The sequence below is a fragment of the Myotis lucifugus genome, unplaced genomic scaffold, assembly GCF_000147115.1.
Source record: "Myotis lucifugus unplaced genomic scaffold, Myoluc2.0 scaffold_381, whole genome shotgun sequence".
NCBI lineage: Eukaryota > Metazoa > Chordata > Mammalia > Chiroptera > Vespertilionidae > Myotis > Myotis lucifugus.
The window spans coordinates 238,186-252,644 of NW_005871429.1; the positions used below are offsets into that span (position 1 = coordinate 238,186).

At 43.4% G+C, this 14,459-nt stretch overlaps 1 protein-coding gene across 13 annotated transcripts in view; it reads right to left on the bottom strand.

The window, feature by feature from the left end:
• The window catches only part of PKD2L1 (polycystin 2 like 1, transient receptor potential cation channel), a 49,875-nt gene that overhangs the window by 2,672 nt on the left and 32,744 nt on the right, over positions 1-14,459 (bottom strand). For all 13 annotated transcript variants that reach the window (XR_002832375.1, XM_023743215.1, XM_023765152.1 and 10 more), the window contains 10 exons: positions 6,385-6,512; positions 5,679-5,932; positions 4,382-4,606; positions 3,990-4,218; positions 3,165-3,335; positions 2,801-2,982; positions 2,368-2,488; positions 1,424-1,522; positions 1,097-1,218; positions 23-149 (listed from right to left, as the gene is read on the bottom strand). Coding sequence is in view for 12 of the 13 variants with exons in the window: in XM_023743215.1 (XP_023598983.1) it covers positions 23-149; positions 1,097-1,218; positions 1,424-1,522; positions 2,368-2,488; positions 2,801-2,982; positions 3,165-3,335; positions 3,990-4,218; positions 4,382-4,606; positions 5,679-5,932; positions 6,385-6,512 (1,658 nt within the window). In the remaining variant the exon portion in view is untranslated. The remainder of the gene's footprint in view (positions 1-22; positions 150-1,096; positions 1,219-1,423; positions 1,523-2,367; positions 2,489-2,800; positions 2,983-3,164; positions 3,336-3,989; positions 4,219-4,381; positions 4,607-5,678; positions 5,933-6,384; positions 6,513-14,459) is intronic.

Consider the following 14,459-nt stretch of genomic DNA (forward strand, 5'->3'; position numbering starts at 1 on the left):
TCCACCAACCAGCTGAACTCACCCTCTCCTCCTCCAGGTCCTGTTGCATTTGTTTTTGCTCTTTCTCATTCAGGACATGATTCCCATCTTGGTCGAACTTGGTGAAGGTAGCTGCGAGCTCAGTGATCTCGTGCTCTTTGTGCCCCAGTCTGGGGAGAACAGGATGATGAAATAACTTCTGACAAGCTGTGGCTGTGATCTCTTGATTATGGACTCCCTACTCTTTTAGCCAGACTCTGGCAGGAGTCTCATTCTCTAGGGAAGAAAGGGACCACCTCATAGGAAAGCCGGGATCTCCCAGCAATTTTACCCCCAAGAAATCACTTGAGTCTATTTCTTTCATTCCTGTCTCCTGGTTCGGGCCCTTGTGATCTCCTACAATGCAAAATCTCTTTGCCTTAAATAACCTGCCCTCCATTTCCTCAGCCTCCCCTTTACTCCCTACTTGAAATCCATTCTCTATAATGCAACCAGGGTAATTGATCTTTCTAAAGTATGGGTCTAAATGTACCCCTTCCCTGCTTAAAATGCCTCTTGAGCATCCTATCCTTTGGATAGAGTAGTAGTGTTTGAGGCTTTTCCCAATGTGATCCTTGCCCATTTCTATGGCCTCATCTCCTGCTATGTCCCACCTTTCACTGGATACCTTAGCAATGAGCAACTACTTATTATTCAGTGCCTGGCCTACAGCTGGTACTTACAATATATTTTTTTAGTGTTTGTTAATATGTTTAACTGGGAAGCTGGGAGAGAATAGCTAAGGAAATAAACCAGTGTTTGTGGGGGAGCAGGGAACCAAGATCAGAGTTTTGTGGGAGTGAGAGATGTATACAATGATCATGGAATTATATTACATTACTCCCAAGAGTTGGTTCAACAAAGTCCAGAACATTATAGAACATGGCCATAGACCTTTAAACCAAGGGCACAGTTCTGAAGGACAGGATCAGAGACGTATAGGCCAAGGTCAAAAGCCTATTAGCCAAGGGCAGAGACCCATAGGCCAAGATCAGAGGCTTATAGGCAAAGGATGTGTGGTAGAGGGTCAAGGATTTATAGACCAATATCAGAGAAAGCTGGATCTCTGATTGCTCACTCCCTCAAGGTGTTCGTGAAATCCTCAAACTGGATCTCCTGCTCCCCACCCTGCAGGACCTTCTGCACATCCGAAACCTGTTTCTTCCTGAGACGCAGCCTCAGTAGGGTCTTGTTGTAGCCCTGGAAAGGGAAACAGGCACCAGTTCCCACAGCCTCCTCCTCATCCCTTCCCCTCACCCCCATCCACAGGATTCCAGGCTTCCAGGGACAGATTGAAAGGACACAAGAGCACAGGCCCCTACACTAGTCAGGAACAGACCAGGACACAGAGCCTTGGACATGGGCCCTGGTATAGGTATGCAGCTCAAGGAGACTGAGTAGTTACCTGTTTCAGGAAGTCAGAAATCTGTAGCTCATCCTTCTGTCCAGCCAACTCCTCCTTGACCTCTGAATATGTGTCATTGATGATGGCAAGAAACATGTTCTGGAGGGTAAGGCAGGGATGTGGGTCCTCATGCCCAGACCCATTAACAGCAGGGAGCCCACTGGCCCTATTAATGATCTATACATGTTCTAAGGGGGCCATGCTTTCAACCCCAGATCTGCAGCCCACTAACCCCTGAATCTCAAGGTCCCCAGAGCCCAGCCTTTCAGCAGTCCTGTTAGTGATGGATCATGGAGTGGTGACCTCACTCCATTGCTACAGTAACCTGACCAGAAAGATATTCCAACATATGCCACAGTCCCTCCATGTAAGGGCCCACCAAGCACTGAAGCCAGAAACTTTCCAAGGTGTTAATATAATTGTGATCTCTTTATCATCAGTCCATGTCTGTATCCCTATCAATTGATCAAATAAAGAAACCTGCTACTTTGTTAATAAAAATCAAACCCAGATATTTCATGGTTGTCAGGAAGAAAGAACAAATACACAACAGTGGTGTAAAAATAGCTAGTGATCCCCACAGGAAGGAGGGTTTTGGAGAATAAGTGTGGAAGCTTTTAGGTGAAGCCACTTCTAATGAGGCATTTTCTCTCTCTTTCCATCCTTGGAGAATACAGGTTTGATGTTAGTGAGGTAGCCTGCAGATGCCCTTATATTGTGCAAACTACCTGACCATGCTGACCACACTGACCAATCATATTAGCCAGCTCTCAGAAGATCCAGCCCACCCCCACAACACACTCCCCATCTTTGATTTTAAAAACCCATTGTAATCCTGAATGCAGAACAGGGCGGGGGGCGGGTGTCAAAACCCACCTTGCAGGCCTTCTACATCTCCCCCCTCAAGTCCCAAATCCCCACCCTGTTCTCAGAAGGACCCTCACCAGAAGTACGAAGAAGACGAAAAAGACATAGGTGACAAAGTAGGCAGGTCCCAGGATGCGGTTGGCATTGTCGATAGCATTGTAGTCAAAGTCCCCAAGGATGATCCGGAACTGAGTGAAACTGAGAGACCAGGTTCTGGGTTTTACCCAGAGCCTAACCATAACCCTGATCCCAACCCATACCCCATCCACTTTCCTAATGCTCTTTAGTGGACTCAGACAGACCCCTCACTGCACCTCCAACCCAATCCGATGGAGACAGGACGATGCACAGATACTTGAGCGCACGCATCTGGGCCTCCAGAGACCCTCACACAGATGCTTTAAGCACAGACATGCCCACGTGAATATACCCAGCTTCCCCGAGGCTACATACACCCATGGAGTTAGAGGATGAGGGGCCAGGGAGGAGTGAAGGGGACAGGACACACACATGCACTTGATGAAAGTACTAAAGTTTTCCACTTGGGTCCCGAAAAGCAGGTAGCCGAGCTGGGCATAGGCGAAAAATACGATGAAGAACATGACAGCGAAGCCCAGGATGTCTTTGGCACAGCGGGCCAGCGTGGAGGAGAGCTGGGTCATGGTTTTGTTGAAGCTGATGTACTTGAATATCTGGAAGGACCATGTTGAACCAAGCAATTAAGAAAGAAAAGAGAAAATCTTTCAACAATCCACTTCAGGGGACTATGGCGGTCACAGGAGTTGCCAAAACAGGCAAGGAAAATGAGACAAGTATTGAGGAAGGGAGAAGGAGTGCACTGAGGTGAAACTGGGAGTAAGGAGTCCCAGGGTACCTTGATCCAGGCAAAGAAGAGGTTGACGGCATTCATGTTGTTGTACTGTGTCTGCCAGAAGGCGAGGAACTCGAAGTCGGCGTATGTATTTGGCTGCTGCAGGAGCTTCCCCATCAGCCTGTTCACCTCAAGAGTTCGGAATATGTGAAAGCCCACAGCTACAATGGAGAGCTGTCATCACAGGGGTTGAGGGGTCAGAAAAGTCAAGGAGCTCTCAAGGGAAGGTCAGCGATGAAGTCATAGGGGTAACACAGGTGGGAAACAAAACATGCTTCATTACTGAGTTCTTGACTATCCCAGGTTCAAATGGAACCGGATAGGATTATTGGGGAGCGTCTTCAAGCCCAAGAGAAGGTTCTGGGGCCAATGGTAAATACCTAGGTTGTAAAGGACCATAGAGAACTGGAGCCAAGTAAGTTTATTTCCCCCACCACTTCCCAGCCTTGGTCAGGAAATTAATGTGTCCTATTAATAGGAATTAGACAAAGATGAAGAGGCAGGATATTTTAATACGAGAGAAAAGGCAGGAGTTTCAAAGGGGATCATAAAGGCAAGAGACAGATGAGGAACAGAGTGTCAAGTACATAAAGAAAAGAGCAGGGTCTGGATCAAAGACTTGAGGGAGAAGGGATGTGGGAGACAAGGCTTTCCCAGGGCTGAGTCAGGGGAACATCAGCCTCTTGCTCAGAGAGCTGTTACAGAGGGATTTGACCAGAAGTCATAAGGAGGACTTGGGACTCTAAAAGGAATAACTCAGAGCCCCTATCAGGGTTGATCCCCCATCTCCTCCCAATATGTCCCAAGTCCAAGATATCTCTTCCTCACCAAAATGACCACCAGGTCCAGAATGTTCCAGATGCTGCTGAGGTAGCGAAGTCGGTGGACGTGGAGCTCCAGGATCTCCTCCACCACATAGTAGAAGATGAAGATGCAGAAGATGATCTCACAGCCAATGATAAAGAAGTCCCAGTTGCTGACATAGCGAATCAGCTTAACTGTGCGGATTTGCCAGGATGGGATGGCACCTCCTGTAGCTGGAAACTCCACCACCAGTCTGTGGGAGGAGAGATGTCTGGTGGGGCCTGGGCTGGGACAGTTACTCCCATTCCCTCCTCTCCCTATCCCCAGCACAGGTTACATGCTTAGGGAAGGGCCTCGAGCAGAGAAGAGAACCAGGAATCGTGGATGGAGGGATGCAGTAGGGAAAGGGGACCCACCTCAGAACACAGAAAAGATTGATATTGGCGTTGTAGACTGAGAAGTCGATGAAGACCACCCGAGTGCCCCTGTCTAGCCACAGGCTCTCCTGAAGGTCCCGGAGAGCCTCCGCACTGCCCTGCCGGGATCCCGGAAGGTCCAGGTAGTAGCCACCTCCACTGTAGCTTGTGAGCTGGCCCCAGTGAGAGGAGCCCCCCAACTCATCCTGTGAGTGATATGTCCACCTGCCGAGGAAGAAGCCATCTAAGCAGATGCCTGAGTCAACCTAAAGCTGATCTCCCAAGGCAACGGCAATACTTTATGATTATCTGGGCTTTACAGTTTCATACATATTATATATACATATCACATATATAAGGTCTACACACTTTGAATAAGTAATTCCAATGTTTCTTTTCTGATTTAACCCATTGAAATAAATAATTATACATTTTGATACATTTTTGGGACACCCTGAATGTATATTTCACATATATTATCTTGTTTGGTGTTTTAGAACTGACGATAAACATTATCCACATTTTGCAAATGAGGAAACCAAGACTCAGAGGTGTCTGAGATGATCCAGCTAGTTAGTGACCAAACTGAAACTCAAATGTAAATCTCCTAATTTTTCATGATGTCACCCAAGACTAGGGAATCACATACCCAAGCCTCACTTTTGACCCCACCCTGAGTAGACCCCTTACAGGAAGCACCAGGCCCATATAATACAGAAGAGTCTCTTTCTGTTCTTGTGGTCATGTACCTAGCTGGGTAACCTCATGACTGTTCTGATTACAAACTTTCTACCCTGGACCCCTTTCTTTCCTGTGCTAGCCATACTTTCTCCCTTTCTCCCCTAATTTGTCATCGATACTTGATTCCTTGCTGCTCTCCCTATCAGTTCCAAGGGTCAGACTGCCAACCCTGAAGCATCGATACTGACTCATATGACAGTATCGATGCTTCGTCAATTCTCCATATTCTCAAGTGACTTCTGGGCAAGAAAAAAAATGCTGTCTCTGGCAGGAATGCCTCCAGAGTAAGGCAAATGTGACTGTGACCTGTATGTGGAAACAAGTCCTGAGGCTATGGTTCAGTCTGCTAATGTGCCTTCTCTGTTCCTGAATGACTCAGACCAAAGTCTCCAAACAGCTAAAGTTGGGACTCAGAGAAATCCCCCTCCCCATTTCTCTGAGTACCCCAAGGCTCTACCTCTACTTTTCCCTATGGCTCTGTGGAAGTGGTTTCCAAACCTTGGGATGGTGTCAGGCCCAGAGGGGCAAGCCCTATAATATTGGTGTGGGAACTCACGCTGTGCCATTGAGGGGCCCAAAGGGGAGCTGCTCTTCTTTGTCCGGAGAGTAGACGTCATAGCAGCTCACAATGTCCTCTCGGAAGTCCTCATGTACCACACAGGAGTCATTGCGGACCCTCAGCTGCCGCAGCCTTGGAACCCCCAGCAGCAAGTTCTCATAATAGATGAAGGAGTGGGAGCCATGGCCCAGGCTCTGGTTGTTGTACCATTTGGTCCAATACAAACTGTCCAGTAGTGGGCCCTGGGCAAACTAGACCACAAGCAGGGTTGAGCCTGACCCAGCCTCATCCTGACCTCTACCCTTAGAATGACCTTTGCCCTCACTCCCTGTTCCCCCACCTTGTCTCCAGTCTGCTTCTGTTGGACTCCTCAGCTGACCCATGAACCTTAATCAGATCTTGACCGAATGTGGCCTTACTCTTTATTTAATATGTATTTAGAAGTTCAGTCTTACCTCTGACTTCCAATACTAGTCTAATTACTGGCTTGATGCCCTGATCATCATCCTGATCTCTCACCTACCTCTACCTTAACTCTAATCTGACCCATTAATCCTTTCATGACTCTTTGATTCAGCCTGATACTGGTCTCTGGATATGGTCTCATCCATTGTCTGACATACCTGAACTCTGGCCTGTATGTGGCCTCATCCTTCAGGCCATTGAGAAGGAGAGGGAGGGGTAGAGGTTATGTCATACTTACATCCCAGAAGTCTGCCATGCTGCTGATGGCCTGGAAGGAGACTCTGGTGTCTGATGGGGTATGTAAGAAGAGCTCAGACATGACTTTGGTGTAGTAATAGGCACTGGAGCTTGTCATTCCATAGGTCACTAGAAACCAAACCAAAAGGCATCCTTCTCACTGTTCCCATCTCCATTCTCCAGAAACAACAACAACAACAAAAAAACACAGGAAAACCCATTGCCCTTGGGCCAGCAATGCTACCTAGATGGCAGTCTACCGGACCCACCCCCTAGAGTTGACTGGGGAGGCTGATGGTGGCGCTGGGGACACCAGGGGCTGCGTTAAGGAAGAGTTGTGGCTACAAGGTCTCCTCCTTCCCTCCTAACTCACCTCAGAGAGACTGAACTCCACTCAGTAACTGTCTCTTGACATTGCCATTCTGAAAATTCACTTTTCTCTTCCTGAACCAGCTTAATTCCTAGTTCTCACTCCCTGGAGCCAAGAAAATTTCATCTTCTGCATCAGATAGTGCTTCATTTTATTTGCCTTATATTTATGCCCTTGGGAAAGTGCCTGCAAATTCTAGAGGACTCCAAGGCCTTGGCCAAATACCTTACAATGGAGATGTGGTCTCCTGGACCCTGGAGTCAGTTTGCAGCCATGGGGGTCAGAGGTAAGCATGGCACCTCTGGCCCCATTGCATCCTGATGGGCACAGTTGTCTCCTGAGAGAGGAACTCAGAGCATCTCCAGATTTAAAAAAAAAAGGACCTGACCTTTGCCCTGAAGAACTGGATCTCCACCAACCACCCTAAGACAGACACCCAGTCTGAAGTAGGGCTGTCAAGGGAAAGTATTTTTCTGGTTAAAAGGCAGAATTTGAGGAGTATAGACATTTATTTTACAGATTGACCCTAATGGATTCTTTTTTCCTGTAGTTTGTAATTTGCTAATATTATGATTTATTTTGTTGCTAAATATTTTAGCTAGGTCATGAAAGAGAAAGATTAAAGAATAGTTGTAGATTAAAAGAAAGTAAAGAAACATGACAACTAAATGCAATGTGTGCATTTAGTTAGGATTATATACTGGACCATATTTTTTTTCTTTTGCTATAAAAGCTATTAGTGGAATAATTAGTGAAAGTATAATAAGGTCTATTCATTAGATGATAGTATTGAATCATGGATAATTTTCTGACTTTGATAAAAGAATGTCCTTGTTTTCAGAAAATATACATTAAAGCAGGGGTCCTCAAACTACGGCCCGCGGGCCACATGCAAATACAAATATTGTATTTGTTCCCGTTTTGTTTTTTACTTCAAAATAAGATATGTGCAGTGTGCATAGGAATTTGTTCATAGTTTTTTTTTAAACTATAGTCCGGCCCTCCAACGGTCTGAGAGACAGTGAACTGGCCCCCTGTTTAAAAAGTTTGAGGACCCCTGCATTAAAGTATAGGAGTAATGGGACATTTTTGTCTGCAATTTACTCTCAAACAGTTGTATGGGTATGTAGCTAGATATATAGAGAGAATGATAAAGGGAAAGCAAGCATGGTAACGTGTTCATATTTGAGAAATCTGGGTGGATGGAGCTCAGAATACTTTGTATTACTCTCACAACTTTTCTGTAAGTCTGTAATTACATAAAAATGTTTAAATAGGATTTACTGGCCTCTAATGAGCAATTCCCTTTTAAGAATTTTCCTTTTCAAATCTTGGGTTACATTTTCTCCTACCACCCCATCTGGAAAAGGCATGACTGGGGTGGACTGGAGCTTGTTCATAATCTTGGAGGGAAAAGGGGCCAATATGGCCTCAGATTAGACACAAGCAACATCATACTTTTTCAAGGGGGACATCAGCAAAGAAGGAACCTTGTTACTTCACATTTCCCCATTTCATTCAATGAAGTCCAATAAATGACTTTACTTCTCTTTAGCCCATATCTGTGATTACCTATCCTAAGTATCTGGAAGACTCGGACTCAATTTTCTGGATCTGGAAAATGGGCTGGAAAACAAATTTCTGCCTCCTGAGAGCCCATTCCATTACACAGATAGAGCTGATGGTCAGTGAGCTGAACTTTTCCTAATGACAATAGGCTGATTAAATTGTTGCGCCTTCAGAATGGCCACTAGGTGGTACTCGTTGCCATAGCTTTTTCTCTAATTCTCCAAATCTGTTACTGCTCAGAATTAACATTGCTCTGAACTGGTTGTCAACTCTTTTTTTTTTTTTTTAAATATATTTGTGTTGATTTCAGAGAGGAAGGGAGAGGGAGAGAGAGATAGAAACGTCACTGATGAGAGAGAACTGTTGATTAGCTGTTTCCTGCAACCCCTGCATGTGCCCTGATTGGGAATCAAACCATGACCTTCTGGTTCATAGGTCAATGCTCAACCACTGAGCCACTCTGGCTGGGCTAAATCTCTATTATTAAGGTTGAGCTGGCTCAGATCACTTCACCCTCATATGAAAAGAACTTTATAACTCTCTGTGTCTGGATGGGCCATGGTAACTGAATATGCTAGGAAAGGTGTGAAATCATCCTCCTATGGCCATTCCTAATCTTTGGCGACCACTTCTAGAGGGGTAGCCTTTCTGATCCTTCATAAGCGTTATTCTGATGCTTTCAAACAGATCTCAGTTTTCTAGAGGGTTAAATTTTACTTTTCAATATTTTTAAAATGTATGCCTTGATGTGAAATGACAACTGATATTTATTGAAAGCTCACTTAGGCTAGGCACTATACAAAGCACCTTATTTGTTTTTCACCAATCTCACATTATTCTCATTTGATATATAAGGAAATCAAGGCTTCCAGAGATTTAAGTATCTTGACCTATCTTGCCAAAGGACATGGCTAATACCAAGTTAACAGGTTGTACTATCAGATAAACCAAGGCATCTTATTCCCGATTCCATGCTCTCTCCATGACCATTGTGCCTTCACTAATGTCATAGTTCTATGTGACCAATTATTTTCTGCCATCATTATGTAGCTGTACCACATAAGAAACAGAAGCTCGCCTACAATTTCCTGAACCTTCAATATACTTCTGTTCCTCCCCTTGTCAATTCTAAGAATGCTCAGTCAAGAAAGATAACTTCAAAAAAGAGCTTTTCTGAAGGTTCTTCAAAAAATTAAAAATAAAACCACTATATCATATGATCTAGCAATTCCACTTCTGGGTAGTTATCCAAAGAAAATGAAATCACTGTCTTGAAAAGATATCTGCATCCCTATGTTCACTGCAGCATTATTTACAATAGCCAAAGCATGGAAACAACTTGTATATTCATCAACAGATAAATGGATACAGAAAATGTGCTGTATATAAATACAATGGAATATTATTCAGCCATCAGAAAAGGAAATCCTACCATTTTCAACAACATGGATGGACCTTGAGGGCATTATGTTAAGTAAAATAAGTCAGACCGAGAAAGACAAATACTGTATGATTTTACTTACATGTGGAATCTTAAAAAAAAAACTAAAAAAAAAACCCACCCCAAAACACCAAACTCATAGATGCAGAGAACAGATTGATGGTTGTCAGAGGCAGGAGGTGAGGGGGGTGGGTGAAATAGTGAAGGTGGTCAAAAGGTACAAACTTCCAGTTATAAGATAAAAAAGTCCGGGGGATGTAATGTACAGCATGAGGACTACAGTTAATAATCCTGTATTACATATTTGAAAGGTGCTAGGAGAGTAAATCTTAAAAGTTCTCATGACAAAAAAAGTTTAACTATGCATGTTGATGGATGTTAATTTATTGTGCTAATTATTTTGCAATACATACAAATATCAAACCAGATTGCACACCTAAAATTAATACAATATTAGATGTCAATTATATCTCAATAAAAAAAGAAAGACATCTTCTTCCCAATCTCCAAGCTTAGTTCAACCTCTTTTGTTAATGCAAGATTCCACCAATCGATGGACAGAACCTTAAAATCCACTAAAAGAAAGTAGAGTAAGCCTGGCCAGTGAAACTCAGTGGTTGAGTGTCGACTTATGAACCAGGAGGTCACAGTTCAATTCCTGTTTGGGGCACATGCCTGGATTGCGGCTCAATCCCCAGTGTGGGGTGTGCAGGAAACAACGATCAATGATCAATGATTCTCTCTCATCACTGATATTTCTCTCTATCCCTCTCTTTTCCTCTCTGAAATCAATAACAATATATTTTTTAAAAAAGAAAGTAGAGTGATAATAGGCAGGCATTTGCTTATAACCAGTGATGGATAAAGAGCATCCAGTTGATGTTAATTGGCATGTAGTCACAAGTCACAAAGGCCAAGGGTCTCTGCCCTCCTCCCCAACCCCATGGTGATCAGACCCAGCCTTGTCCTGGCTCAGAGCCACTCCTATACAGGGCCAGTCCCAGGTGCACCTTTGAGATAACAATACTGTCTCCTAAAACAAACAGCTATTGTTTCCACACAAAGACCTTCAATGTTTCCTCCATCAACAAAAGGCTACAGCCATCCCGCCAAGAAGACAAAGGACTGGAAGCTGTTTCATAAATGTCCTGATGGTGAGAGGGGAGGGGTGGAGGCAGAAAGATCATTCTCCAGCACTTTCCCTGCCTAGGAATAGGACCAACTCCACCTGTCAGGGGCCATTCTGAATTATTGATCATTCCTCAACTATTTATAATGACAGTAATAACAGCTTCCTAATCTGTGGGACAGAAATAATCATATCTATTTCTTACAGGACTGCTGTCAGGATCGAATGAGGTAAGAGTTGTGAAAGCTCTTTGTAAGGTTTAAAGGGTTGCATACTGATAAGGTTATTCTGAGAAGATTGATGGTTCACCCCCATTGCCTGCATTAAAAAGATAGCTCCACTTTAGCCAGATGAGATACCAAATAGCCCTGGTGTCCAGTTCCACCCAGTTCCTAGAATAAAGCATAAGGGAGAAGAAATGTGGTCGGTATGGCTGGCCATTATCATTTTCGAGGGCCCATCCCAGGCCAAAGTGCTGTGCAGGTGATGTCTAACTTCCTTGGCTGTTTTCAGCCCCAGGGACCCAGATCCTGGAAAGGAGCCCCCTGGTGGTTGGTCCCACACCTACGGTCTAATGCTCCAAACTTCCCCCAACTGCTCCTTGCCCCTCTTAACACTTTTCTTCCTTATGCAATTAACACAAAAATAAATGCACACGGTAAATTAAAACATGAGAAAAGTGTCCGTCCTCACTAGAGATCAGGACAAATAAGGCAAATTGCACCATTTGATGCTTATTTAATAATTAAAACTATAAATGAAAATATACAATATCGGTGAGCTTGTGATAAAATTGGTACTAGCAGCATAATAAATGTGTATGATCCCCTACAGAGGCAAAATGACAACACACAGAAAGCACTGAGAAGATATTCCTATCTTTTGGCCTAGTAATATCTCTCCCTGGAAATTCCCAAGGAAATAATTCAACAAAAGGAAAAAAAGCAGCAAGGATAGGTATATTTACCTATAATAGGCAAATATTGAAATAACAAGAGAAATGCTTTAGTTAATTGTGGAATGACTGTAATTATTAAAATGAAAATATAAAAACTACTTACAAACATGAGGAAATGTTTATGATATAAGTGAAAGTGCAAAATATGATACAACTAGGTAAAATGCGTAAATATATGGATAAGGACTGGTAATATGAAAGTATCTTTGGTGTTGTGGTGGTGAATTATAGGTGAATTGTATTTTAAGATTTTTTTAAATGTTTATGTCAGCTTTTAACATATTTTTATTGATTTCAGAGAGGAAGGAAGAGGGAGTAAGAGACAGAAACATCAATGATGAGAGAGAATAATTGATCAGCTGCCTCCTACATGCCTCACACTGGGAATTGAGCCCAAAACCCGGGCATGTGCCCTGATGGGAAATCAAACTGTGATCTCCAACTACTGAGCGACACTGGCCAGGCTATATCAGTTTTTAACTACAGCAATACAAAGAAAGGAAAGTAATCAGGTAGTAGAATTCTTATCAAGATTCTGCTTCTGTTATGGTAGGGCAGGGAGCTGTTCTTGCTAAGATGTTGATGGGTGTTGAGACTCATGTGTGACACATCTTCAGAGAGACTGTAGTAGACTCTAGCAGATAACAGCCTCAGAATTTGAGTCAGGCCAACAGACACTGAATTAGATTCCTGCTTCTGCCACTTAATTGCTGTGTGGCTTTTGACAAACTATTTCGCATATCTAAACCTTTCCTGATATGTAAAATGGGAGTGATAACAGAACCAATCTCATGGACTCATCCGGAGCAATCAATGAGATAATGTAGATAGCATAGTGCTAGGCACATTGAAAAATTATTCAATAAAGGCTTGTTGTTTGTGCTGTTAATGATGATGGTGGTGGTGGTGGTGGTGGTAAAAAAAAAAAAAAAATAGGGTCTTCTGGAGAAAAATGCCTTAACTTAAAGGTCTAATGTCAGAAGTGGATGCTGCTCAAATGACACCATCCCTATACGTGGAACAAACTACGAACCTGGTATTTAAAAATAGACTTTACCTTTTTTAAAATATATTTTATTGATTTTTTACATAGAGGAAGGGAGAGGGATAGAGAGTTAAAAACATTGATCAGCTGCCTCCTGCACACCTCCTACTGGGGATGTGCCCGGAACCAAGGTACATGCCCTTGACCGGAATCCAACCTGGGACCTTTCAGTCCGCAGGCTGATGCTCTATCCACTGAGCCAAACCAGTTAGGGCAGACTTTACCTTTTAAAGCAGTTTTAGGTTCAACGCAAAATTGTGTGGGGGGTACAAAGATTTCCTATACACCCCTTCCTCCTATATAGCATAGCCTCCTCCACTATCAAAATCCCACACCAGAGTGGTACATCTGTTACAATGAACTTACAATGGCACAGCGCTATCATCCAAAGCCCATAGTTAACATCAGGATTCACTCTTAATGTTGCACATTCTATGGGTTTGGACAAAAGTTCAACACCTATCCATCATTATCATATCATACAAGTAGTTTCACTGCCCTAAAATCCCCTATGCTCCATTTATTCATCTCTCCCTCCCCTGGCAATGGCTGATCCTTTCACTGTCTCCATAGTATTTCCTTTTCCAGAATGTTATATAGTTGGAGTCATACAGTACATAGCCTTTTCAGATTGGCTTCTTCCTTGAAAGGTATTTTTACAACCATCTAGAAGCTCAAGTTAGTGTTTTGAAATTTCATTAGGTAATACAAAGATGATTACTACCAGTCATTGTGTTAAAGTCTTTGTACATGTAATCTCCATAATGTAAGTGTTATTATCCTTGTTCTACCAAAAAAGGAACTACCTACAGTCACAAAACTAGTAAATGGCAGAGCTGGTATCTGAATCTAGTTTGTCTGACTTCAATGTTCACATCTTTTCATTATGCCACAGTGTTTACCCTAATACCGAACACGGGCCCTGGAGCATCTGAGCCCATCACAGGAGCTGACAGAGCGAAGCACACTGGTGAAGGTGCATGTCCAACCACATGGCACTGCAGCTCTTAGAAGACAGCATCCTGATAGAGCAACGCAGCAGCCACCCTGCAGACCTGCATCCCTATTCTTTTTTTTTAATGTTTACTATTTTTTTATCTTTATATATTTTATTGATTTTTTACAGAGAGGAAGGGAGAGGGATAGAGAGTTAGAAACATCGATGAGAAAGAAACATCTATCGACTGCCTCCTGCACACCCCCACTGGGGATATGCCTGCAACCAAGGTACATGCCCTTGACCAGAATCGAACCTGGGACCCCTCAGTCCGCAGACCGACGCTCTATCCACTGAGCCAAACCAGTTAGGGCTGCATCCCTATTCTTAGGCAGAAGAGCTTAGTCAGTATACCTTGTCAGAACATTACTAGCCAACTTAGATGGGTCTAGTTACGTGCTTCTGAACCTTTTTGCATTATTCCCCAACCCGAGAGCCTCTTTATTTTTTATTTTTTTAATTAAATCTTTATTGTTCAGATTATTACATTTGTTCCTCTTTTTCCCCCCATAACTCCCCTCCTTCCAGCTCCCACCAACACCCTCCGCCCTCACTCCCCACCCACTG